We start from the raw sequence: 27,489 nt of genomic DNA, 5'->3' as shown, positions 1-27,489 counted from the left end.
TTCTGTTATAATTAGACATTAATTTTACTGGCTTTTCATAACGTTCTTTATTTGTAAAATTCTTTTACGTAAACCACTAGGGGTATCACAAAAATCTTTTACCTTTACCCGCAATACATTTCGTCTTGCCCAAATAGTTTCATCACAGAAATATTACATTCAAACGATAACCGTTATAGTAAAATTTGCTAAATAACTTATTCTAATTATCTATTATAGAATGATGAAGAGACTCAGATAAGAACCAAACTCACTAACTTGGACGTCAATAGGCAATAGGTAGAGCATATAGTCCGAAAAGCCGATGGACAATCCCGCACCGAAAAGCGCAGTGTTGGTCGACCCCTCACTAGGTTTTTGGAAGTCCATGCAAGAGGCCTATGTCCAGCAGTAGACGTCCATCGGTGTTAATGATGATGATGAAAGAGATATAACTTTCAGAATCTCATCATCAGTCTATTCTTTAAAGGCTTACTACAGAGCCACCCTTTCTTCTTTTAGGAGAGGGGATATGGTTGCCCCGATGCAGGCAGGCTTAAAGTGATGACGTTTCACGTTTAATAATAATTTATGACATGGGACCGATGGCTTCTATAACGTGCTCTCCGAGGCACGAGGCTGTCGTACCACAAACTTCCTAACTCGCGGCTGATTAATTTTCACTCGAAAATTCTTAAAAGAAAGATAAAAGCCACTTAAGCCAACCACTGGACAATGAGGAATAACAATTTTATTACAGGTTTGATGTGTATTGTGTAGGCAACTTAATTGATATCATGTGGTTGTACCGCCGATGTAATGAACGTGTCGCTATGAACGAACGAAATGAACGAGTATCTAGCACGAGTGTCAGTTCGTACTAGACCGTGACAGTGGGAATGGGTCCGGAAAATTTCCACTAAACAAATATTATACAAGTTGTTAAATAACAATGTGTTAGTTCATCCCATTACGATTAGTTTGCTCGCAAATAGTTTGGAAGGTCAAATTCGTTGACGCCGTTTTGTGTTGACGATTAAAAATATTTATTTAAGGACAAAAACCTTAAATAGATATTTTTTTTATAAAATAATGAAAAAAAATCAAGTTTTACTTGTACCTTATTAGGTTTTAAGTAAACACTACCGCAAAATACATCTCTAATCAGTAACCCGGTACCAAAATTCTAACTACTCAGCCCAGCACGAGTATCTAGGTGTACGTCGACGGAGAAGACTAGTAGTAAATAGATGTGCTTTTTTCGTAAACCCGTTATTTTCCTCAATCACAACTTACAAGATTATGTACTGGTCTTATTAGCCGACGTCCTGTGGTTATACCCGCGTAGTTCCCATTTCTGTGAGAATACGGGGATGAAATATAGTACTCACAAATAACGTGGATTTCTAGTGGTAAAAGAATTTTTCAAAATCGGTTCTGTAGATTACCTTACAATACCACAAACTTAAGGTTTTTAACATGTTATCATTTTCTTATAATTTAACAATGTGCAAGAGTATTCAGTAAATATTCCTTTTTTATTTACTTACAACGTCACGTCAATTACCTAGTTGTCTATTGTCTTCTCTGTCTACGGAATCTGAAAAACGTCTAAGCTTGGCAACTTCGTTCGTAACACTCCCGATGGTTCACGCAGGCCAGGGGGCGTGTAGCGATGCTAGTATTCTTCCCCGCACGCGCGGTATCACACCCGCGCAGTCTGTCCCCCGCATAAGATGGGAGTGTCAACAAACTTGCCAGACTATAGTGAACTATGGGAAAGATATAGTTATTTATAAACAACAACTTTTGTTCCCAGGTTTATTGGGTGGGACCGATCGCGGGCGGCGTGGTCGCGGGCCTAGTGTACAGGTTCATCCTACGCATCGGCAAGCCCGGCGACAGCGGCTCCTACGATCTATAAGCTTAGCGACTAGCACATAACTACGCCTAAACACACCATGTGCCTTATTTATGCTGTTCCTCGTGTTAGATGTGTAGATATAGATATCAGCCGGGGGAAGACTTCGGTGGTTATTACCCCCAGTGACAACCCTATTAACAGTTTTAGATAGTGCGATGCCTAATACAAATATTTATTGCTAAAGCATGTCTATAATCGTGACTAGACTGCACATAAGGTGGTGACCGATCGCAGTCTAGGGCTAACTTGGTGAATAAAAACGCATTGTTTTATTGTGCCAGTGAAATTCAAATACAAAATAGTACAAGAGATAACGTAAAAAAATGGTAATTATTTATCCCTGATCAAAATAATTTTGATTACGTCCTTAAACCTACCTATATTTTCATCATATTTGTTAGCATTAAATACATAATGCAAAAGTAAATGCTGTTAACACATTTTTTTTATAAGAATGCAATGTTTACACGAGGGACAGTCGTAAGCTCATTGATACAAACTTATTTTGTTCGTTGTTATATATAATCATAGTTTCGTATAAGGTTTATTAATGGGCTTATGTTATTTTTTTATACATTTATTGTGTATGTTATAATGATTTTAAATTCCAAAGTCTTTAAATTGAATGATTAAATTACTGTACAAAGGAGGCAATACATTTGAAAATTTCAGGACCAGAAAAAGACGTTTAGGTATCTATTTTTGTGAAGGACACGTAGATAATCTTTACTTTAGGTAAAGGAGATGGTCCAACATTGTATAGAGCATAGGATCAGTCATTATACTCTGGTGGAAATAAAAGAAAATATTTTTTTTAACTATGTTTGATTATACAAATCTACGAATTCACTTTAATTCTTTCGAAATAATATTTATTGTCTCCCATGAAATACAACACTTTTATGGGTAATAATGGCGGATTGATGATGTTTTATTTGTCATGTCATAGTTGCTTTATGAGCGCCATCTTGATATAACTCAAAAACTTGGGTTGTAATTTTATTCACTTCTTTTTATTTAGTTAGATTTATTCATTTATTTAGATTTTAATAAATTCCTTGGATTTTTTAAATTTTAATGATATTAGGTATAATAGTGGACCAAATGGATCATCTCCTTTCACTAAAACATATTTAGTGTCATATGTCTCTTACGCTGAAAGCAGAACCATAATTGCAAGCGAAATGTAGTCCATAATATGATCTTCTATGTTTAAATACCTATAGGTACCTACCACATTTGGTTCGCGTGTTTATTATGGATCGCCTGTTGTTTTATGCAGGCTTAATCTCAAACCTACATCGCTGCCTGATTTTTATCTCGATTTACCTACTCCTAATTACGAGTAGTTGCATCTAACGTCTTCATGCCTCATTAATTTACATCACGCAAAGACCACGATGATTGATTGTGAGATAAGTTATATTATTTAGTTATATAAGATAGGGTTTACAAAAGTATTAAGTCTATTTATGTTATGTGAATAAAATAAGTATAAATAAGTTAAGCAAGAATTCAACATTCAATGTCAAATTCGAATGTCAGTTTTGACGTGAGCTGCAATTTGTTTGTATGTGAAAACACACACAATTTGTTTATAGCGAAATAAATACAAATGATGACTATTTTATTGTATTGTTTTTTTTATCCTCTCCTTTAGGTAATTAATTGACACTTGTTGGAGGAAGCGGCGTATAGGGACTATAGGGCAGTTCTTTCTTCCAAGAAATTCTCAGCCCGGAGTTGGAAAGTTAGTGGAGTCCCTCTGTTCCACACTTCCCATTTTCACTGTTCCTCATCCTTGGAGAGGACAATACGCTTATGCTATTGATAGTTTATCATTTGATAGTTTGTAGGTAGGTAGGTATACCTAATCGTTACAGAATCAAACAGACTCTAAGCTCTGGATTAGAGAAGCATGGTCGGTCTCAAATCTCCATACTTCCTTTCCTATAGTATAGGTAAAATTGGACTGTTAAAATTAGGGTCCCAGTTTTGCACATTTTGTGCACCCATAGTTAGGTACTATAAGATAAGACAAACAATTTCTATTTGAATTAAATAATTATACACCCACCATAATCAATATCAACCCATGTCAATGGCTTACTACATATTGCTGCTTCCATCCCACGATAGGGCATAGAAAGCCAAGATTTTTTTAATTCTAAGGTAAACAAAAGTCACTACAACAGGTCAACAGAGTTCTTCTAATGACGTCATGTTAATAACACGTAGATACTCAGGTACTTACTCGTACCTATATACCTACGCAGTGTATTATTTGCGAAGGCTGTGTTTGAGAATGGAAATGCAGCATTTACAAGTGTAATCTTAACTTATTACATTCGTTGAGCCAATTGTCTCTGCAACTTATTCTTAAACCAAATTATGGGTCTGCTTAGTTGTCATTGGGTAAAGTATTCGATACGACGTTTATCTTCAACATTCACCGCATTTTTATCAGTACATGGTATCATAATATCTATACTAATATTATAAAGCTGAAGAGTTGTTTGTTTGCTTGAACGCGCAAATCTCAGGACCTACTGGTCCGATTTGAAAAATTCTTTCAGTGTTAAATAGTCAATTTATCGAGGAAAGCTATAAGTATATTATCCCCGTATTCCTACGCGAACTGAAACCACGCGGTCGCGGGTGAAACCGCGCGGCGTCAGCTAGTGTACTTATAGTTAACGTTTACACTAAAGGTTCGCATGTGTACCATTGTGTTCGAGGTTTGTTATACGTAATTTAACTTTTTTAAACTCAAAGTCAAAATATTCGTCTCTGAAGTTGCAATATGCTGAATTGCTCAGGTATAATAACCCCGCAGAGATACATTTTTAACCGACTTCTAAAAAGGAGGTTTTGCGTTCGGCTGTATGTATGTTTTTTTTGTACACTGCACATGCCATACACATCTTTTAAAGACGACTATTTTGGCAAGAACATACGACAGCTTACTCTACGTTAGTTGTGAACGATATCTTATTTTATTTACTAGTATTTTTCTTCGATAAAAAGTAGCCTATACGTTCCTCAATAGCCACTTCTAGTGTAAGACACATTAAAATCGGTCCAGCCATTCCTCAGATTAGCCCGAAACAGACAAACAACATTTTCAAGTAATTTTTTTTTAGCTTTTTGAGCACTTACAAAACAGGTATTTTGAAATCATATAGAGAGTTCAATTTATATGACTGTTGAATAGTACAGTAGAGGCACCTAGACCCAATTCGCCAGTTATCTGCCAATATCTCATCACGACTCGTCACAATCTGCAGCGTTAGCGCAATACTCGTGACTGCTTAGCGACATATCGCCTCTGGCCCGATCCTACTCAAAATGTGTCGCTTATGTCAAGGTCTATCAGTCAAACTGAATTTGGAATAGGTTTTCGTGTAATGCTAGCTGTACACAGCCATTTGTTTATTTAATAGCACAGATTAAGGAATAATAGGCAGATTGAGCGATCGGAACACGACGGTGACCGCTCCGTCAGTACGTGAGTCAGTACGACACGAAGCGTCGCATCAGTAGTTTTCGATATTATTCAAGAAAAATGGCGTCTTATATTTTTAATTATTTTTAAAACTAAAACTGAAGAAATAAGATAGAGAATTTATGGGTATTATAGACTTTTTTCATAATTTGTATTTCAAAATTTAAAAATAACAACAATTAAGTAAATTAATATAATAATATTAATTTACTTAATTGTTGTTATTTTTAAATTTTGAAATACAAATTATGAAAAAAGTTTGTTTATACGGATATCTACGAGGCGCGTCTTTTTTTAATGGGTTTCACCGGTTTCACCGGCTTCACCACGCTGCTTTTAAACTCATTCTAGACATTCTTTATTATGTGTTCAATTTACAGCTAATATACAAAATCATGATGAGTCTTTCAATAACGCCGCTTCGTCACGTCTTCAGGTGACGCACCTTTTAGTTTATAATTTTGGTACAATTAGTACATGTGAAATAACTTTTAAAATGCAGTTATATAACAACCAACAATAAATAACTATATAAATGGTGTAACTAATACTATTTATAACTCGAATGGCTGATCTATTTTTATGATTTTTGTCGGGTTCGTCTGTTCCGAATAGCATAACTATTAAATAAATATACATGAATAAAACGGTTCCTCGTATATTTTGTACTGAATGGCTTTGTAGATGATATCCCGAAAGTTCGAGAACTTTCACTACATTTCTTAAATTTAACGTTTTGGGCAGGATACGCATATAAGTAAGACAACATTCAGAATTGAATACCTTTATTGAAGCAACACAAAGCGGGATACATTTTAAGCGCCAAAAATTGTAATACGTTAAATGGAATATGGAACAACAAACATATCGATATAAAACACCTCGACGGGGTGTAGACACTGCGGCTTTAGAGTTCTATAGGGTTTAATCTCAGACCAATTATTGTATAGGACCTGTCTCGCTAGACGTTACTTTTCTGTCAAAGTATATGATCAACGATCTTGTTAAATTATACAAACTGTCTATAAAGTAATCGATGTTAAAGAGTTCCGTAAAAATACCGTTTTGTGTAGTTAAATGCTGTAAATTAAAAACGGCCAAAAACTTCTAGTTTAGTGTAAGATACGAAATCTAAGCTCGTTTTCCTCAGAAAATGACAGACAATTTTCGTAAATTTGGGTGCGATACTGGTCCTTCTCTAATTGGTCTGAGGGTTTAATAAATAAAATTAGTTTCGGCGCCATTCAACAGGCCATGCACCCGTTGTAGCTGAGACAGTAGGGCGCGTGAGGCCGCTCTCAAGGCAGCTGCTCGATGACGTTCTGCAGGAAGGCATCCGGGTCGGGGATGTCTTCGAGGAAGCCGGCAGCGTCACAGAACTCCGCGAAGGAGGAGCAAGGCAGCAGCTCGTCGTATAGAGTGAGGACGATACGCTCGGCGGCTTTGGCGTTCGCCTCGTCGTTGTAGCGAATGTAGTTGGCCAGCTTGATCGGCCATTGCTCAGTCGTTGGTGTCGGCATTACGTTCTGTGGGATAATGTTATTGTTATTTCTATAGTCTGGTAAGGTCGTTGATAACACTCCCATGATATGCGGGCGACGGGCGGAAAGACTGCGCGGGTGTGAGGTTTCTTTCATCGCTACACACCTCTCGCCCCGCGCGCAATATCTGGAGTATTACGAACGAAGTTGCCAAGCTAAAGTATAGTATCGAGTCATTGAGCATTTCGTACATAAAACAAATATCATAACGTTAAATCCCACGCTAAGTTAAGGATTCTATTTTTCAACTACTCATTTCGCTCGTGGTTTATAATCGCACAAAGTAGATTCGAATTTTTTCCATTGAGTTGAGTATAGACTATACCACTAAATTAAGTATTAATGAAGAGTTCTCCACTCAGAATGAGAAGAGTTAGGCTAACGGTTCACCACGCTGGCCCAATGCATATTGGTAGACTTCATATACAGAATTAAGAAAATTCTCATGTTTACTCAGGAGACGTCCATCCGTTTGAGACTGCGTGGATATTTAATTCTTTAAATGTACATAAATGAAAAGTTGGAGGTGCAAGCCCCGGACTAGATCCGAGCCAATGCCATTCGAATTGAAGGCAGAGGTCATATCTAAGGCTATCACGGCCCATTCTGCTGATTTGACAGGAGATTCGTGCTCAACAGTGAGCAGAATATGTGTCGTTAATGATGATAACTATAATGCTGAGCATGCTCACCTTGAACATGACGATGTAGAGCAGGTTGATGAGCGCCACGAACACCGCGTAGGGCTTGTAGTCGGGCCACGGGCGCGGCGCGCGCTGGTCGGCGGGCAGCGCGCGCAGCGCTGGCCCCACAGGCGCCACCGCGCGCACGTGCGCCACGATCAGCAGCCGCGCTAGCATGTCCACGCGCACGGTGCGCCATCTGCACACACGGACAACACATTCATATTCAAGTTTTAAGGTCCCCAGCATACAATCAATAATATCTCTTTACATAGTATAAAATTACGTACACACCACCTACAGTTGTCCTAATAAGTTCCTAAGCCTAAGGTTGCCTGGAAGAGATCGCTACTAAGCGATAAGGCCGCCTTTTGTATTCTACTTTTTCTTATGTTTCTGTTTTGCTTGTTTTCTTTTATTTTTTGTGGTGTACAAATAAAGAGTATTAAAAAAAAATAAAAAAAAAATTATATACTGTTTTTATTTCTGATAAAATATTATTTAAAACTGCTTAAATTGCATTACTATTGTGTATATTATAAAGTTTAAATGTTATACTATAATAATTTAGATCTATGTGAGTGATTTGTTTTATGAAACAGTAAAAATTTTGATCCCTAAACTGAAATGTTGTAAATGATCCCTTTGTTGACATGAAAGGAAAGCTCTCGTAGAATGGACTTTATATATTGTAATACAACAAATATATCAGAGATTTAAAATGCGGAGACACAGCGGCTGCCGGGCCGAACTGAATGTGTATGTATGGATTTTAAAAGGTCGTTATCAACCCATATTCGGCTCACTGCTGAGCTCGAGTCTCCTCTCAGAATGAGAGGAGTTAGGCCAATAGTCCACCACGCTGGCCCAATGCGGATTGGCAGACTTCACACACGCAGAGAATTAAGAGAATTCTCTGGTATGCAGTTTTCCTCACGATGTTTTCCCTCACCGTTTGAGACACGTGATATTTAATTTCTTAAAATGCACACAACTGAAAAGTTTGAGGTGCATGCCCCGGACCGGATTCGAACCCACACCTTCCGGAATCGGATGCAGAGGTCATATCCACTGGGCTATCACGGCTCTCTTTTTAAAAGGTAACCCGGTGGTAATCGGCCTGAATGGATTTTTCGCCGCTGGTGTCTACACAGCAGTAGTGCAAAGTCGGGGCAGGAACTGTCAAGTTGTGGGTATGAATAGGAGCAGCAGCAGTCACCTCGTGTGCGGGTAGAGGAGCAGCATCATGGTGAGGTAGTAGAGCGGGCCCTCGGCGTCGTGTGCGGACTCCATCACACGCGGCGCCGCCCACGCCAGGCTGGCCTCCAGCGCGGTCATCTCGCGCGCCGCCACACGAGTGCTGCAAACAACGATTACTTAGCGCCTTCTTGCCTTCGTATTGTACAACACTTGAAATAAAAAATAAAAATGGATTGAAGTGTACAAAAAGGGATTGTTTCAAAGTTTTCTAACAACGCCATCTACTGATAGTTTAAAATAACAAACACTGCTTCACTATGCCAGTAGATGGCAGCACGCATCGAAAGCCTCACCTGATTACTTTTCGCAACGCATTACACCACAAGTCAAATGTGCGTAAAGAAGTTTTACTCCAGAAATAAACTTGACTAAAACCATTATTAATATTAAGACTAATTAAATGACCCACTAGAGAGCTACGCCCTCTATAGCAGACAGGTTAGGGAGCTTTCAACAAGCATACTGCTACAATGCGAGTCGGTGGGCTTCTGTAACTCACTGTAAAGTAAAGGCAGTGTTTGTTACGGCTAACGTACGTGTTGATGACGTATAGCGCCATGTGCGCGATGGCGGGCACCAGCTGCATGTTGGAGAGCGGGCCGCCGCCGCCTGTGTCGTCGTGGAAGCTGCGCTCGCGCGCGAACCGCAGCAGCAGCAGTTTCAGATCATGAGCATTGCACGTGTGCCCGATGTCGCGGTGGCCGGTGCACTCCTGCACATGTAAAGAAATAATTAGCTACTTTGATAGTTAAAACAAATCTGGTTGTCTTTATAGTCAGTTCACGGACGATAGTTTTATGTGTTAACATCACAAGAATACGTAGAATCGTGATAAGACGAACCTTTGACAGCTGCAGCCGGCGTTCGTTTATGTATAAGATGTTATCACGTCATAAATTCAATTTAAGCATTTCAAAAATATGTTGTTTAACAGCAAATTTAAATGATTTTCATCCATTAATATCAAATTAGCGCGAAAACAGCTGATCACGTTGCATGTGTAAGCTGTGAAGTCACATTTTAATAAACAAATGAAGTTAACTATGATTATAACTCATAATATAATTAAATAATGTTACCGCTGTCACAGGTTACGTGATCAGCTGATTACGTGACGTATGGATCAATCAATTTTTTAGCAAAAATAAAAAAAGGGCGTAGGAAAGAGGGGCAAAGAGTGCCCCTAATATGTAAAGGGGTAGCAGAGGCAGACCCTGCCGCCCCTTTAGACATTCACATTTGCAATGCAATACATATACCTGTATGTAAGTAGTATGTCGCGCTAGACACGAAGCAAACGCGGACTCGGGTACGTGCGGCCCCCACAAAGGCAGCAGTCCGTTGCATCGCGTCGACGCATTTTGAAGCGCGGCGCTCTCCCATTCGTCTCTGCAGGTAATAATAATCAATTAGAATACATAACAAAGTACACTTCCACATTTGTTTGCTATTTCTGCCCGACTAAAATGTCTCTTCTCTATGTTCTGTATGTGGGTGTCTGAATAAAGAGGCATTACCAAGCCTCAACCCACGTCTAACGACAAAACTACTAAAACTTAAACGTAGCAAACTTGAAACAGTAACAGAACTAATAACAGGGCACTGTTCACTAAATAAACACTTTTCGGTTCTAGGTATAACCGTCCTCTTTGCAGAGCATGCATGGAGGAAGAAGAAACCCCGATACATGTTATGCTTAGATGCAGAGGTGTATCTGAACAACGCGCAGCACACATTGGCTCCCCAGCAACACTCCATTAGGCGTTCTGCGACCTGGGCGGCCTGCTAAGCTTCTGGAGCGAGCTCGGCTGGCTGGAGTGACTCCGGCGGGGACCAGCACCAGAAGGATCTACGCATAACGGCCAACCCCTAGTGGCCAAGTACGGGAAAGGCCCAGAAGAGAAGTGGGTACCTGGTCCTAGCGAGCCGGACGGCGGCCATGTGGCACTCGACGTGCACGATGTTGTAGTGCGACACGGTGGTGTAGCCGAGCGTCTTTCGCGCGCGCACCTCGTACTCCTCCACCGGACAGCGCTTCGTGAACGTGTAGATGCCGAGAACCTACGGTCACACAAACTATTAATTATATTGTCCTAGAAAAACGCTGATCTACTATCATGATTTATTACAAGTCTTTAAATATCATGCATATTAGTCGGTCAACATTATATATTATAGCACAGGAGCTTGAATTCAGCTACTCCCTACGATCTGGTCGATGTCATCCCTCTACCTTATGCGGTATGATATGTCAACTAAAAATACGCCGCAGAATTGCATCCACCTGAGAACCCCAACGCTTCATCGGCTCTCCCTTTTTTCTGATTCCATCACATTGAGCATAGACAGTTCTCCCATCGCCCACCGATTGATCTTTTTCATGACGTGCACAAGTACGAGAATGAATGTCATGCCCATATAGTTAGTGACAAATTCGGTGTCGTCAATTAATAAACAGATAATGGTGGCTTATCGCTCGCTAAGTGTATTTGAACTTCTTTATGACATCCCTATTTAGCGATCAAGTCGTTGGCGTCAGTTATTAGACAGACAACGGATGTGTTCACCTGGGTGGACTGGTGCTTGCAGCATAGCTCATTACATCGCCCGCCAAATGACCTTGACCTTTCTTATAACGTAGTTAGCGACCAAGTCGATGACGTCAGTTATTAGACAGACAACGGATGTGTTCACGTGGGCGGACTGGTGCTTGTAGCATAGCTTATTTCATCGCCCGCCAAATGACCTTGACCTTTCTTATAAAAGACGATGACGTCAGTTATTAGACAGACAGTGGAGGTGGTCACCTTGGTGGGCTGGTACTTGTAGCCCTCGCGGCAGATGCAGCACACGGCGCCCGCCTCCTCCGCCAGCTCGGCCACCTGCTGCGTGAGCGAGCACTGCGCCGTCACCTGGCCGCGCTCGTTGCTGCGCATGCCCAGCGCGCCCAGCTGCCGCTCGCGCACCGCCATGGCCAGCCGTTTCTTCTCCTGAAACAGAGATACCCATTGTAGATTTATCTTCTATATCTAATAAATAATCGAATAAAAACTCTATTTGTCGCCGATAGCTTACTTGCGATTGGTTGGTCACCTGTCAAAGTGAAGCTTGAATGGGTCCGCTACTACAGAGAAAAGCGAAAGCTCACTCATCAGAAGATATCGAAAACACCATGATGGTCATAGATACAAATTGGCAGAGAGGTAATTTACACTTCGTATTTTGCGTCAGGACCGAATTAAGAAGGTCTTAGGGCGGTGAATAATCGTTACCACCTTCTCACATTGACGACTTCCATTGTGCATTGGTATGCGCAGTGGATTTACCAGACGGAGGTCCTGGGTTCGATCCCCGGCTGGGCATATTGAGATTTTCTTAATTAGTCCAGGTCTGATTGGTGAGAGGCTTCGGCCATGGCTAGTTACCACCCTACCGGCCAAGACGTACCGCCAAGCGATTTAGCATTCCGGTACGACGCCGTGTAAAAACCGAAAGGGGTGTGGATTTTCATCCTCCTCCTAACAAGTTAGCCCGCTTCCATCTTAGACAGCATCATCACTTACCATCAGGTGAGATCGTAGTCAAGGGCTAACTTATAAAGAATAAAAAAAAGCGAAAGCTCACTCATCAGAATATATCGAAAACAGGATGATAGGCATAGATACAAATTGGCAGAGAGGTTATTTACACTTCGTATTTTGCGACAGGACCGAATTGAGTAGGTCTTAGGGCGGTGAACTATTGTTACCACCTTCTCACATACTAGTGATTGGACATGGCTGATAGGTAACAAGTAACACACTTACCTGTCTGGTGAAGTCCCGCACTTGCTGCACCTTGGCGGCGCACTGCGGCTGAGAGCGCAGCGCCTCCAGCAGGTTCTCGGCCAGCGAGCCCACGTGCTCGCCAGACGACACTTGCTCCAAGCGGTGCACTATCGGTATCACTTTCTCGCATACTAACATCTGAAACAATACTTACTTGTTATGCTTGGCCGCATAATATTATTGTTTTGCTGCGAGTGAGCATCGAGAAAGCGGAGAATTATAAAATTGCAAGCAGGAGATAAAAAGACCTAAGCGTCACGAAGGACGTGGAAATTTTACAACGCGCAACATAAAACTTTCGTCTAACCTAAAGTAAATAAAATGGACTTTTGCTTGCTCGCCCACCAAGTAAATAGTTTCAGAGTTAGTGAGATTTTTCACATCAACATCGTGGAAAAGGTTTGTGTTCGAAACATTCAACAAGCAGACGTTAGTAAGTAATAATCAAATGATGGTACATGCGATTATTAAATACTTACTAACGTACTAAATAAGAAAAAGAAACGTATGCATCTCGGGATGCTAAACAGAAGAGAACTTAAACCTGCTGACGTATGCGTGAGAGAAAGACAAGCCGACTGAGTGGCGCCGTAACGCGTTACGTTACGAAGTTTACCCTCCCATAAGAAGTTATCACTTCAATAGTTGTTACAATAAATACCTGAGTGGCCTCGTGCTCGGCGGCGAGCCCGGTGAGGAAGCGCAGGATGTACTTGAGCGCGGGCCGGCTGATAAACTCCTTGAGCTCGTCCGAGTCCGTGCACACCAGCGTCGGCTTTACGCACGGCGCGTGTTTCTGTCGACGAATAATCAAGTATTGAAAAATTATACAAAAAGTGGAAGGACATAAGAAGTGAGGAAGGCCAAAGAAGAGATGGTTGGATTGTGTGAAAGAGGACATGTGTGTAAAAGGAGTGGATGATGAGTTGACGAGTAATAGAGACGAATGGAAAAGATTTTCCGACCCCACTTAAGTGGGATAAGGGTAAGGAGATGATGATGAGTAATCAATTAATTGGAAATAAATGGTTTCCATATTTTAATCACCATACAATCATATGCCTGTAGAATGGAGTTCCAAACATTACGGTCCTGAACTGTCTGTGATCAGCAGTTGCCTGCGATGTTTAATGTTGTCAGTCCACCTACTGGCGGTCGACCAACACCGCAGTAGTTACTAGTCGCTGAGCTATGTGGGTAACTTAGGTTCTTTTGTGGATCCCATATTTCGGATTCGATCACGCAGAGATACTCCAGTGTCTCATTGCTTAGCTCCATAGTAGCGAACATATTTATTTATTCGCAATCGCCCACGGCATCGGTCTCGTCTTTTATTAGTTATTCAGCAACATTACTTCTCTGGATTCAAATTAAAAACATTAAAACAAAGCGCCATCTATGAGTCTCAAGCATAACCGGATCGCAACAGGTTCTTGAAATGTACCAGTACAAAATGGGATTGTTTCAAAGTTCTCTAAGAACGCCATCTACTGATATTTTAAAATAACAAACACTGTTTCACTATGCCTGTAGATGGCAGCACGTATATTAAAAGCTTCGCCCGATCACACTTTTCGTAACGCATTCACTGACTTGCTCCCCCAAGTCGAGAGGGCGTAAAGAAGTTTTACTTCAGTAGTAACTCAACCAAACAAACAAAATTACTAAAAGGAATACTCACAACAATATACTCCAACGCATCTCGAACAACTCCTAGAGATATCAGATAGTCCTTAAGCGTTCCTCCGATGGTGTTCTTCTCTATGTTGGCGCAGAGGACGCAGAACAGTTCCATACGGAACTCCTCCTCGGTCCACTGCTCAGAGTCCAAGCGATCGAAGTCCAGCACGGGCTTGAAATGGTCCACCAGCATCGCCATCTTGAGATCATTGCCGTACACCAGTGCGGCCAGCACGCGGGTGAGGTGGCCCAGAGCGATCGAGTTGTTGCGGATACCTGTACAATCATAAAATAAAGTCAAAGGCTACAGAACAGATTTTAATGCGGTTTTCACTAATAGACACGTGATTCATGGGAAAGATTTTAGTATATAATTTATTTATTTTTTTATTTATTTAGTATATTAATATAGAAGATTTTGTGTAAATTTATTAAAATATGACGATAATTGTTGAAGGAGTCAGAAAAACTCAATTCACCTGTAAGCTTTCATAAAAAAGCTGCCACGTCCCTTTCGATTCCATTTTGGGAAAGTTCTTCTTTTATTGATCTTCCTTACGGCGTTTGTTTCCCACAGAACAGACATCGCTAAAAGCTGACGCTTTTAGCAATAGAAGTAGCATAGGGGCGTGGCCCGCTTACACCCGGGTTTGCGGAACTTCGCAAGCCTATCCGCGCATGTACTAGCAGTCTTGTTTCGTTGACTAACACGTTACGTCCTGCGATTGTCAAATTCGGTAAATCGAATCTGAATCTGAATCGCACTGGTGATACGAAATTCACCGCCTCAACTAGTAATCATGTAAGTTAGATTAACGCACCTGGACATTCAGTACAATTAAGAAGAGCTTGCACATGTTCTGGACCGCCAAACGTGAGTGAGAACTGAAGGAACGACTCGAGGCTTTCACTCGAAGCGACAGACAGGATGCGCTCCATTATCTAAAAAATGCACTTCAACATCAAAATATACTTCTAAAATCTAGAAATTCTATCGCATATTAATTGGACATGGAGATACATAACATTTCAGCGGGGTTAAGATAGGAAAAACTATAAAAAAAAATAACTGTTCATACTAATCTACGAAATTAACAAACGGATCTTTATCTAGCTTACCTCCAAAAGTTGGTATACTAGTGGAGCACGCTGCATTTCCTTCTCGTCCGAGGCGGCCAGACTCAAAGCGTGCAAGAGCACGGGCAGAGCACGCGCAGAGGGCTGAGTGAGCACTTGCACGCATCGGCGCACACGTGCGCACAGCGACAGCAGCCGTAGCAGCGTGCCCGCTAGCGCACGCGCGCAGCCTACGCGACCGATCGCCGCTAACCGCTGCAGCATTACTTCCAGACCACCTGCGCAAAACGATATCATATTTCTAGTAACAGTTCTGTATTAGAATTTTAAGTAATAATAAATATAAGAAGTATAAATTCACGAAGTGTATATGTGTCCACTTTAATAATATATTAATTCCAATAAAGAATATGCATGTATTTTTCATATTTTTAATCAATTTCTAGCATTGCAAAACTATGTTAAATCATGAAAAGAGACATTATCATTTGCTACAAAATATACGCGATTGTGTGATCGCATAGCGCGTCATTAGTACGCACCATGACCATGTCACATATTCCAATAGACACTTTTGTATTTTTTGACATTTAATGCTTTTTTTTTTGTTTTTAATGTTTTCCAACAGACCAATCAAATGATACTATCAATATACCAATCACGGCCGACGAGCACACTATGGGTTTACACACATAGGGGCAAGTTTAAATCCACTCGTCCTCCTGGCCTTTCAGTTAGCCAGTAATTCATGATACCAAAAGTAACTTTCGAAGCACGTACCACAGTCAGCAAGAACATTGGCCATGCGGTACACTTGTTCGTCGTCCACCGTCTCCGCATTGGTCTGAGTGAGCACCTCCACGAACTCCTCGGTGGCGTCTCCCAGCAGGCCGCGCATCCGATACACCACGCGCATGGCGTCGACGCTCTCGCCGGACGTGCACCAAACCTGACAATATACCAATTTTTAAACCACTGTTTAACAGTGCCTTAGGTCCAGAGGTTGGCCTTATGCAGCTTTGTATTATGAAATAGGCCTAATATGCGCGCCACGAGAAATATTGTAAAGACAAACGCCATATTGTAACCAATAGCGGTGGATCGAACATATCGCTCTCTTTCGTACCATCACAATAAAAAAAGAGCGATATTTTAGATTCAGCCACTGATCAACAACGGTCGTTTCTCTTCACGAGAAAAACGCATCTTAGGCCTAGTGTCCTAGACTAGAAATATTAAACTTTTCCACTAAATTTTAAGGAAGAATTTAAGAAATAAACAAATTTTGTTGCAATCTGTAGGCCTAAAACGAGCACCAAGACTAATCTCGAGACGAGAGGAATACAAATGTCGACCGATGGTGGCGGAATCTAAAATATTTCTCTATTTCATTGCAACGGGACGAAAGAGGGCGATGTATGTCTATTCGGGTTAGTTTACAAGCACTTGAGAAACGTCAGGTTATTAGATATTATTAGATAATGGCTATAATAATTGGTCAAAACCTTAAAATTAATGTTACGAGGGTTCCAAGGATTATAGTATTTACCTTTTTATAAACGTCTTTGACGGGCAGATCGAGGGACATAATCTTGTTGCAGACGAGTAGTTCCATTCCATTGTCGTCTTCCAGTAGCGCGACGAGTTCGCAGTCCGTGCATATCTTGTTCTTGACGTCGCGCATTAGAGGACCCATGCCCGGCTCCACGGACGAGTACGGGTTACCCAACATGCGGCCCTGACAACACAATATATTGTTTTTATGAAGTAAGGCTTCTTTACGCACTCTTGATTTGGGGAGTATGTTGGTGAATGCGTTATAATAAAAAGTATAATCAGGCGAGGCTTTTAAGATGCGTGCTGCCATCTACAGGCATAGTGAAACAGTGTTTGTTATTATAAACTACCAGTAGATGGCGTACTATCGGAATTTTGAAACAATATTTTTTGTACACTTTAACTTGTTGCGGTGCAGTTACGCCTGAGGCCATAGATGGCGCTTTATTTTTTATTTTTTATTTTTGAAAGAAGTTTTATTTCAGTCGTTTGTTTCAATGCTAAATCGTTTTATAAAAATGAATCGCAATCATAGCTTATGGTGGGTAAGTTATGATGACAACCGCTTTTACGCCCTAAATGAATTTATCAATCAACTGCGAAGAAATCATTTGTTGCAAACCTTATTTATAGTGGGTTTTACAAAACTATTCAATAACACAATCAAATCTTTCCTCTGTAAGATACACTCTCTTCGAAATGTAAGTTCGTTCAACTGTACCTGCAAGAAGTCCTCTTGCTGCGGGTCCTTCTCCAGCGTGAGGAAGAACTCGCCGACGTCGTTCTCCTCCGGGTAGATGATGGAGCAGAGCCGCTCGAAGATGAACACGGGCGTGCGGTAGTCGTGCAGCGGGTACTTCTGCACCGTCTCGATGCACACCGCCATGAACTCCGCGGTCTCTGTCTCCGTGCCTTTAAAAACAATTAATAATTATTATTATACAGAAATTTTAATTTGTAACGTTTATATTGAAATATTTTGGTTAGAAAAAATCATGATAACTGTGGAAAGAGCGAGATCTTCAGACAAAATTTCAGTACTTGTTACACATTATGATGTGTTGGAAATTAGTTCCGGGTGTCGCCCCAGTGGTACCGGTGACACCTAACATTTTTTGTACTGCCCATCTTAACGCACGATTTTCCGCAACGTCATAAACTTTGCATCGTACTGTAACAGAAGACTTTCAGCGATACAAGATTGTACCTGTGATTGACTTCAGCTCTACAAGATAATTATGATGATTTTTGTAACATAAGATTATAAATTTTAGCTAGTGTAAGCACAGATAGCCCACTCAGCACAAGGACCACCAGTGGTCCCTTGTACCATATCGCCAGTACTTCGTCAGCTCGACACCCACCTGTGGTCATCTCCTCGAGCAGCTCGAGCAGTTTCTCCTGCGTGTCGTCGGTGAGGCGCGTGCGCTGCACCACAAGGCGGCGCAGCGACAAGTAGCCGCCCAGCACGGCGCCCACGAGACGCCCCTTGTACGCGCGCCGTGCGCCCGGTACGTGCTCCAAGAACATTGCCAGCAGTTCCGTCAGACGTTTCATTGCGTAACCTGCACAAGGGTTTTAGATCTTCGTCATCGTACCAGCCGAGGGACATCTACTCGTACAGTTAGACACGGGCCTTTTGGGGATACAACGGTCCAGTCTTTTATATATATTTATGATATAAATTTTGACAAAAAAGTATTTAATTTTGGCTTAAACTTAAAAGTCAAATGTAAGCGATTAAATTACCTTGAGCCAAGTCTGATGTGAGCGTGGTCTCCTCCAGATGGTGCAACTGATCAATTTCTTTGGTCATGAGATCGGCTATTTGTTGCAGCACTCCGCGCAACGCCAGGAATTGCTTCCAAGGCGCTTCAGACGCTAAACCTGTAGACAATCGTGGAAAAGTAAGAAAAACAATAAGTTCAACAAGACATTTAAAAACAAAGTCACTTTTAAATTTAAAAACAAGATCGTGTTAAGGTGGTGAATGAATTGCATTATAAACGGAGGAATTAAATACGAGTGGGCTTTAGACCTCAGGACTGAATTAAAACTTCTTTCAAAAATGAAAATAAAAGCGCCATCTATTAGCCTCAGGCATAACTGCATCGCAACAGGTTCTTGAAGTGTACAAAAAAGGGATTGTTTCAAAGTTCTCTAAGAATGCCATCTACTGGTTCAGGAAAAAACAAAAACTGTTCCAACATAGCTCTAGATGACAGCACACATCTTAAAAGTCTCAGTCGATTACACTTTTCAGAACGCATTCACCAAATTACTGCTCAAGCCAAGTGCGTGCGATTGAAGTTTTACTTAAGTAATAATTTTTAAATTGGCTCAGATAGGTATGTATTTAGGTTATGTATTTATGAACAAAAAAATAACATACTTTTATATAGATCGAGGAACTGTTCACTGGCTTCCCCTGCGGCTCCAACTTCCGGCAAGAAGCTTGTCAGCAGTATCAGGACCTAAACGAAATGCAGCGTGATTAAAATGTACTAATATTTGAAATTAAGACATTACTTAGATAAAAGAGAAAAAGACACGAAATTCTAAATTTTACAGAAGAAATACTTTATTGCACGCAAAAATAAATGAAAACATTAAAGTAAGTATGATATAAGTTCTATTGTATACTTTCATTACAACTTTTGTCTTACCGCTTTGGTTCTCTCGTAAGAGTCACACAGAGAGTTGACCATCTGGCAGGCGGTGAAGCGGGCGATGCGCGAGCTCGGGTCGAACATGACGGGGCGCAGCCAGCCGCCCTCGTCTAACGCCAGCGGGCGCATGCCGTTAGAGAGGAGCATCTGAAAAAATGGTCACGTCAACAGATTGCACAAGAAATAAACAAAACTAAAAATATAGAAAAAAAAAATGCCCGTCTATTGTCGCCTGTGGCGGTAACATACGACCAACGAGATAATCTCTTGAAGATATATAAACAAAAGTGAACTAATTACGGCGCTACAGATGGCCACACACGCTGAGGCGGTAAGCCAGCTGCCATTATGTATACCTATATAGATAGCTAGACAGAATGGCAGCTGTATAGATATTATAACGTGTAACGGTACTAAATCGACGCTCCCGTGTAACGGTAAATTTGATGCTTAGCACGTATAGAGCGGCGCAGCTAGCGCGTACGTCGAACTGCTTGAACTTTGGTGTAGAATCTTTGTTTAAAAAAATATTGCATTTGAACTTTACTTCTTATGATTTTAAGCACAGAGTTACCAGAGTGAGTTTACAAACTGCGTGCTGAAGCCGGTGAAACCCATTAAAAATACAAAAAGTCACGCATCTCCTTGACATCCGCTTTTACAAACTTTTTTCATAATTTGTATTTCAAAATTTAACACTAACAAAAATTACGTAAATTAATATAATAATCAATGATAGCCAATAAAAAATACTCCATCTTATATCTTTACTTTTTGAGAACAGTTTTTAAAACATTGAAAAACATAAGACGCCATTTTTCTTGAATGATATTGAAAATTACTGATGCGGAGCTTCGTACTGACTGACTGAATTTTGTATTTGTGACGGATACGACACCGTAGTGTTCCGTGCTCTCCATCTGCCTATTATTGATTAATCTGTGATACAAAGTAAGAAGTACCTTCTCCTTCCACTTGCCGAGGTACTTGTGCGCCAGGTGCAGGTCGCGCGGCGGCAGCGTGGTGTCGGCGGGCGGCGTCTCGCTGCGCGCGACCAGCTTGCGCCACTGCTGGTGCGGCACGCGACCCGCCAGCCACGCCGACAGGTCCACCACCAGGTTGCCCGTCGTGGGGGGCAGCACCGGCGCGGGGGGTGCTGCCGGTGGGCTCTCTTGCTGTTCAATTAAATCAAATCAAATCAAAATTCATTTATTTCAAGTAGGCTCAATTTTGACACGTCAGTTGACTATTTGTAAAGATTCTACCACCGGTTCGGAAGGCAGGTTCTGCTGAGAAGACACCGGCAAGAAACTCAACAGTTGCTCTTTTGAAATGAAAAAGTCATACAGTACTATAATTTACAATTGATAACAATTACAATTTCTTATAGTTTATTAAAAGAAACAAATATATAACAAATAATAACAAAAAATAAACTATTATAAGACTGTTTTTAATTGTATTTTGATTGCTACATTGTAATCCAATTCTATAAAAGAAAAGTTTATATAACGCAAACTACTAATTCTTTTGTTGCCTAACATTACATCAACAATATTATCTAATGACAAGTGAAAGACTATTTGGGGCAAAATCAAAAATATCTCTCTTTTGATGCAAAGCAAGCAAGAGCGGAGAGCGATGTCACTATATACAAATTAGTGTTATAATAGTGGGTAAGATGAAAGTTATTAGCTAAGTATACAAGTCCTACATCCATCCTAAGTAAATGAAGCTCACCATAGGTGACATTGTTAAGCTCTTTGTGAGCCTACTGGAAGGTCTAAGGGATGGAAGAATGTCAAGACATCAGTCAACCTGTGTCAAAAACCAAGGCAATTGGGTGGAATAGTCGCTATTTAGGACTGACCATGATCACGCGTCTGACGTCTTCTCTTGAAATACATATAGGCATAATAAACTTACAGTGGAATTCATAGACGTTGCAGGGGCACCCCAAGGCAAGGACTATTCACCCGCTGAGTGTCAAATTCTCAAACGCCTCTGGGGGGTCCCCCACAACGTCTATTCGTCTATTTATGAATTCCACTGTTAGTGTTGCCCTTCGCTTGTTCTTCAGTAGAGGGCGCGAGGATTTTTTTTTTTTTATTCTTTACAAGTTAGAAAATCCACACCCCTTTCGGTTTCTACACGGCATCGTACCGGAACGCTAAATCGCTTGGCGGTACGTCTTTGCCGGTAGGGTGGTAACTAGCCACGGCCGAAGCCTCCCACCAGCCAAATGATATGGCTATGGATATGTATGTTTTGTCAATAATATGCATTCACACCCTTTTCACGGACATTGTAAACGATTTTCAATTTTCCTATTTAGATTAAAATGCAAATGTTCAATAACTTTCCTTGTTGACCTCGCCAAGTCCCCCCCTGAAATCAATACAGGCGTTATAAACCTTAGTGTTGTCCTTGGCCTGTTCTTCAGTGGTGGGCGCGGGGATGGGCACGGGCGCGGCCGCGGTCGCCGACCCCATCAGCTGCTGCATGTAGCGCAGACACGGCAGCGCCACTTGCTGCAGCGCGAACTGGTGAGCTGGACAACACATAATAACAAAGTCTGTAATTACTGATTTTTTTACATAATATTATTGCAACATATCATTGATACTGTTTGTTTTTTCTTCGACTTGAACTATTTTAAAAAATCAGTAAATAGAGGACTAAAACATACAAGAAATAGAATGATAAAGACGCTTGGATGCCATTGGATCATCTAGACAACTAGTAAAAGTAAAAGAAATTGTTATGATTGTAACAATAATTGTAAATTAAGATAATAATTATATGATTTCTTATAAAAGACAGTCCATAGAAACATAAGGTATAAATAGTAAAAATAAATCATAAGCAAACCGAGGTAATATCATATATAGTGTATAAGTGTTTATATGTCATTTTACGTTCCGCGTTTACGGCTTAGATATTTATCAGCAGATTCAAGTATAACGCAAATCAATCTCTTAATTTGTATAGAGTTAAGTAGTGTATGAGATCTTAAGATTTGTTTAAAGCATGCCATTATTATATAATACAAAACCGTGTAAACCCCGTGTCACTTATACTCCTAACACGCAAAGTTGGTCTGCCAAAGACCAATCATAATAACAACTGCTGAGTGTATTGTTGCCTCTCCTAAGCGAGATCCTGTCTTCCGAACCGGTGGTAGAGTCAAAAAATGTCAACATGCAAATCCTAGTCGTAAGTGAACAAATAAACTGATTATTGACAATATTTAAGTAAAACACTCACAATTGGGTGAAGAGGTATTGATGCCCGGTATGCCGGCCAGAACTTCGGGTTTCAGAATGGCGTTAGCAGCGGGGGGTATGCCCACCACTTCCGTCAGCTGAGGGCAGCACCTGTATATATACATTGTATGAATAAGGCTGTACTTGTACTAGCCGGCTGTAATATGGTTAAAAAGATTATACAGAGCAATGAAAGAGCCAGGAATGTGTATAAAATAAAACCGAGCAAATCAACACACGCCAGTACATACACTGAATAACGTACAACAACACGGCCAATATTAGAGATCTAGTACATACATAATATATATATATGTATATATATATATATATACAATATTATATGTATATTTTATATTTATACATGTATATATGAATATACTTTTTTCTGCACTATCCCACATTTATTTACATTAATTCCTTTATCCAAAGCTTGTCTGGTAGATATAGCTATAAGCAATAAGACCGCCTTTGCACATACTTATTTTTTATGTTTTACTTTGTTATTGTTTTTGTTTTGTGCAATAAAAAATTAATAAAAAATAAATAAATAAATGTTACAGATAAAAGATTTCATCGTTTGTTTGTTTGTTTGTTTGCATTGAATAAGCTCTGAATCAACTAAACCGATTTAAAAATCCACTGTTGGGAAGCTACACTATACCCAAGTGCTATAGGCTATATTTCACAGTATTCCTGCGGGGCGTCGGTAGAAAAATAAAAAATATATAAATATTATACTAACCAAACCCACAGCTTCACAGTACACCGCAGACGAACCTCCCAACACTCGATAGAGTCTTGCACGTGGACTAAAGATCCCAGAAGTAGAACAAGAGGTCGTACCTGAAATCATAAAAATTTTGAAATTTTCATTTTCCTGGGTCGGTTCATTGGAGTAGCGTCAGCGTGGCGGGTATAAGTTCCATAATCCCTCTCTTATAAGGATCTGGCACTGTTGTACCGAGCAGATAATGACGATAAAATGATATAGAAAAATAAAGAACTTCTTTCTTTCTTACTTTATTTTGCTTAGAAAGACAAATAATGAAAAAAAATTACATACTGTAATTAGTTGAATGTCTAGGTAACTCAATAATTTTAAGATACTAATTAAGATATAATAAGTACCACATTCTAGGAAATAAATTATTTGATTGATTGATTGACTGATTGAAGTAAATACATACGGAATTATTGTGGTCCTGCGACGCCGCGTGGCCCATAAGCGACAGAGTAATCCTCTGCGACAACAGCGTGCACAGCTGCTCCGTCTCCGGCAGGTTGTCACGCGTCACCAGGCAGATCAGAGAGCGGACTTCTTCTTGACACTAAAATAAATAAGGCATATCGTATGTTAAATAAGACTGCCCTGTTAAATAATACCTATGAATCCTTAAGAGCGGTTTAGACTAGCGTTTTATACGCGCGTATGAGCTCATTTTTTGAAGCGCATGTATGCGCGTATAGGCGCGAACACGCTCAACTCGTACGAGCGTTAACGCTCTTCTAAGCTCGTATATGTTATGTCGATACTAAAGCGACACCACCGGCTCGAGCGTACACGCCGAAATATGCCCGTTTACGCGAATCCGCGAGCGCGTATGCTAAAACGACCGTATGCGTGCAAAAAATACACTTCTCTGAAAACACCGTTATTTATACTATCATACCTTTACTACAGCCTTTCTTGATGAGTACTGTTTACCAACAAACAAATTACAAATGAGGGTATAATTCACTAGTCATTTCGTAACTAATAATAATTATAATCAACTTGTTCTTAAATTAATGAAAATAAATTAGAATAATAAGCTTAGAACAATTAGATATGGCTGATATATTTTAAGAACATTTTATAAACAAACCATACATAATTTAATAAAAAATAATAAAATAAAATGACATGCGTTTCTACCTTCATTTCTAATTTTTTTGTTGGTAAACAGTATTTATTAAGAAAGGAATAATAATTCAGATACCTATAGATTAAAATAATATGTAAAAGGGTGAGGCATTGCTGGGCGCATGCAAACGAACATCCGTAGCAGGCTCCGCCACTGTCTGTATAGTTACCTGTGGAGTACCGCGGTGCAGGTTGTGGTGCACGAGCTCGTGCACGAGTCCGAAGCGGCACAGACGCGCGCGATGCTCGCGCTGCGACGCAAGCGCACGCAGCAGGGTGAGGCATTGCTCGGCGCACGCAAGAGAACATCCGTAGCAGGCTCCGCCACTGTCTGAACATAAAAATATACAATATAAATACAACATGGCTAAGGTAGCAACTGTCAATGTTGTGTTGCATTTGTTACCCACACTACTGAATCTCAAGTCACATTTGTGTATAGTTTACCTTTAGTGACATCGCCGTCGTAATTTTGTAGTAGACCGGCGTAAACCGGCAACGTGTCTCCTTTCAGTTGTTCACTTTGTGACCTGTCGTATGCCACTAGTTCTTTCCTGTATAAAAAAAAAACATCAAAGTTACAAAAAATATCATCATAAACAACCCATATTCGGCTCACTGCTGAGCTCGAGTCTCCTCTCAGAATGAGAGGGGTTAGGCCAATAGTCCACCACGCTGGCCCAATGCGGATTGGCAGACTTCACACACGCAGAGAATTAAGAAAATTCTCTGGTATGCAGGTTTCCTCACGATGTTTTCCTTCACCGTTTGAGACACGTGATATTTATTTCTTAAAATGCACACAACTGAAAAGTTGGAAGTGCACGCCCCGGACCGGATTAGAACCTACGCCCTCTAGAATCGGAGGCAGAGGTCATATCCACTGGGCTATCACGGCTCTTACAAAAAATATACTACTAAGGAACTAGGCTAGTTACTATAGCATGGCAAGCTCGTTGATGACACTCCTATGATATACGGGGGGACGGGGGAAAGACTGCGCGGGTGTGAGGGATGGACTGCGCGGGTATGAAGTCCAGCGCGCGGGGCATCGCTACCCCCCTCCCGGCCCGCACGGACCATCGGGAGTGTTACGAATTAGCCAAGCTATAATAAGCTGGCTGGTATACGAGTAATCGGATGCAATCTTTCTGTCTCCGAAATTAGTAACTCCGCGGTAGTCGTTACGCGCAGGCCATAAAGTCAAGCCGTGTGAGATGATAGCGGGAGAGAGCCGCACGTGAACTGATGCCCTGAATAAAAGCGCTTGGAGGCCATTGGATCAGCTTTCACCTTCACACAGGAAATAAAACTATAAAACTATAAGAAATTGTAATTGTTATCAATTGTAAATTATAATACTGTATGACTTTTTCAAAAGAGCAACTGTTGAGTTTCTTGCCGGTATCTTCTGAGCAGAACCTGCCTTCCGAACCGGCGGTAGAATCTTTACAAATAGTCAACTGACGTGTCAAAAGTGCTTGTAAACTGAGCCTACTTGAAATAAATGATTTTTGATTTGATTTGAAGAGGCCCCTTCTACGTTGCGACTGACACCTAAAATTTTTATTTGCGAAGCTTAACCCACGATGTTGGGAAACATCATAAAGATTGCTCGATATGATATGCATTCACCTGCAAGCCAACACCTTCTGTATGATCTTGGACAGGTCCTCGAAGTGGCCCTTGCTCTCGACGGCGTACTTGTGCGCCAGCGTCTGTATGACGCGGTTGATCTGCGCGCCGCCGAACGCGCCGCCGCCGCCGTTGCTGTTCTCGTCCGCGCGCCCCTCCACCCGGTGCTCGCTTATCTTGTGCACTAGCGACTGACAGACACAAAAAAAAACATCTATATCATCTACTAGCGGACGCCCGCGACTTTGTCCGCGTGAAACTCGATGTAAACCTTCAACTACCCCTTTCCTACACCTACCCTACCCCTATCCCACCCCTAGACTACCCCTACCCCTACCCTACTCCTACCCTACTTTTCTGGTTGATTTTTTACACCTTGTGTCAGAAAAACCCAAATATCTTACGGGACCCTATTTTTTTCCAAAATAAAATTTAGCCTATGTTACTTTTGAATAATGTAGCTTTCGAATGGTGAAAGAATTTTTAAAATCGGTCCAGTAGTTTTTGAGCCTATTCATTACAATCAAACAAACAAACATACAAACAAAGTTTTCCTCTTTATAATATTAGTATAGAAGTATAGACTAGCGGACGCCCGCGACTTCGTCCGCGTAGAATTTAGTTTTTCACATATCCCTCGGGAACCATGGATAAAATGGAACTGGGATAAAAAGTAGCCTATGTGTTAATCCAGACTATAATATATCTCAATACCAAATTTTAGCTAATTTTAGCTAATTCAGTTCAGTAGTCGAGACGTGAAAGAGTAACAAACATTCATAACATCAATATCATCAATTTTCACAAATCTCGGGAAACCATGGATTTTTTAGGGATATAAAGTAGCCTATGTGTTAATCCAGAGTAAAGCCAGCGAGTCGCAGGGATTCGCTGGATGCAGGTGGCTCAGTATCGTGATGTTTAAGTCGAAGTCGAAGTCGAAGAAGTTACAAAAGGCTTATGTCCTGCAGTGGACGTCC

At 40.8% G+C, this 27,489-nt stretch overlaps 2 protein-coding genes across 8 annotated transcripts in view; one reads left to right on the top strand and one right to left on the bottom strand.

Annotated features, from left to right (window-relative positions):
• LOC112056350 (aquaporin AQPAe.a) overlaps window positions 1–3,533 on the top strand; it is a 110,621-nt gene extending 107,088 nt beyond the window's left edge. For all 3 annotated transcript variants that reach the window (XM_052891570.1, XM_052891568.1, XM_052891569.1), the window contains one exon: window positions 1,799–3,533. In XM_052891570.1, the coding sequence (XP_052747530.1) occupies window positions 1,799–1,903 (105 nt within the window). In that variant the 3' untranslated portion in view covers window positions 1,904–3,533. The remainder of the gene's footprint in view (window positions 1–1,798) is intronic.
• Window positions 3,534–6,176: 2,643 nt separating this feature from the next.
• The window catches only part of LOC112054600 (protein purity of essence), an 85,395-nt gene continuing 64,082 nt past the window's right edge, over window positions 6,177–27,489 (bottom strand). For all 5 annotated transcript variants that reach the window (XM_052881404.1, XM_052881401.1, XM_052881400.1 and 2 more), the window contains 27 exons: window positions 26,510–26,700; window positions 25,322–25,428; window positions 25,045–25,205; window positions 24,159–24,299; window positions 23,714–23,814; window positions 22,970–23,079; window positions 22,117–22,253; window positions 20,665–20,877; window positions 19,700–19,849; window positions 19,426–19,507; window positions 18,783–18,920; window positions 18,398–18,598; window positions 17,755–17,945; window positions 17,026–17,214; window positions 16,257–16,425; window positions 15,519–15,754; window positions 15,221–15,341; window positions 14,401–14,675; window positions 13,381–13,515; window positions 12,699–12,857; window positions 11,700–11,882; window positions 10,805–10,953; window positions 10,152–10,281; window positions 9,429–9,604; window positions 8,852–8,992; window positions 7,642–7,831; window positions 6,177–6,934 (listed from right to left, as the gene is read on the bottom strand). In XM_052881404.1, coding sequence (XP_052737364.1) covers window positions 6,707–6,934; window positions 7,642–7,831; window positions 8,852–8,992; window positions 9,429–9,604; window positions 10,152–10,281; window positions 10,805–10,953; window positions 11,700–11,882; window positions 12,699–12,857; window positions 13,381–13,515; window positions 14,401–14,675; window positions 15,221–15,341; window positions 15,519–15,754; window positions 16,257–16,425; window positions 17,026–17,214; window positions 17,755–17,945; window positions 18,398–18,598; window positions 18,783–18,920; window positions 19,426–19,507; window positions 19,700–19,849; window positions 20,665–20,877; window positions 22,117–22,253; window positions 22,970–23,079; window positions 23,714–23,814; window positions 24,159–24,299; window positions 25,045–25,205; window positions 25,322–25,428; window positions 26,510–26,700 — 4,404 coding nt within the window. In that variant the 3' untranslated portion in view covers window positions 6,177–6,706. The remainder of the gene's footprint in view (window positions 6,935–7,641; window positions 7,832–8,851; window positions 8,993–9,428; window positions 9,605–10,151; window positions 10,282–10,804; window positions 10,954–11,699; window positions 11,883–12,698; window positions 12,858–13,380; window positions 13,516–14,400; window positions 14,676–15,220; window positions 15,342–15,518; window positions 15,755–16,256; window positions 16,426–17,025; window positions 17,215–17,754; window positions 17,946–18,397; window positions 18,599–18,782; window positions 18,921–19,425; window positions 19,508–19,699; window positions 19,850–20,664; window positions 20,878–22,116; window positions 22,254–22,969; window positions 23,080–23,713; window positions 23,815–24,158; window positions 24,300–25,044; window positions 25,206–25,321; window positions 25,429–26,509; window positions 26,701–27,489) is intronic.

This window comes from Bicyclus anynana, chromosome 4 (assembly GCF_947172395.1).
Source record: "Bicyclus anynana chromosome 4, ilBicAnyn1.1, whole genome shotgun sequence".
Taxonomy (NCBI): Eukaryota; Metazoa; Arthropoda; class Insecta; order Lepidoptera; family Nymphalidae; genus Bicyclus; species Bicyclus anynana.
Note: the sequence above shows the minus strand (reverse complement) of the source record. Positions and strands in the feature narration are given on the sequence as shown.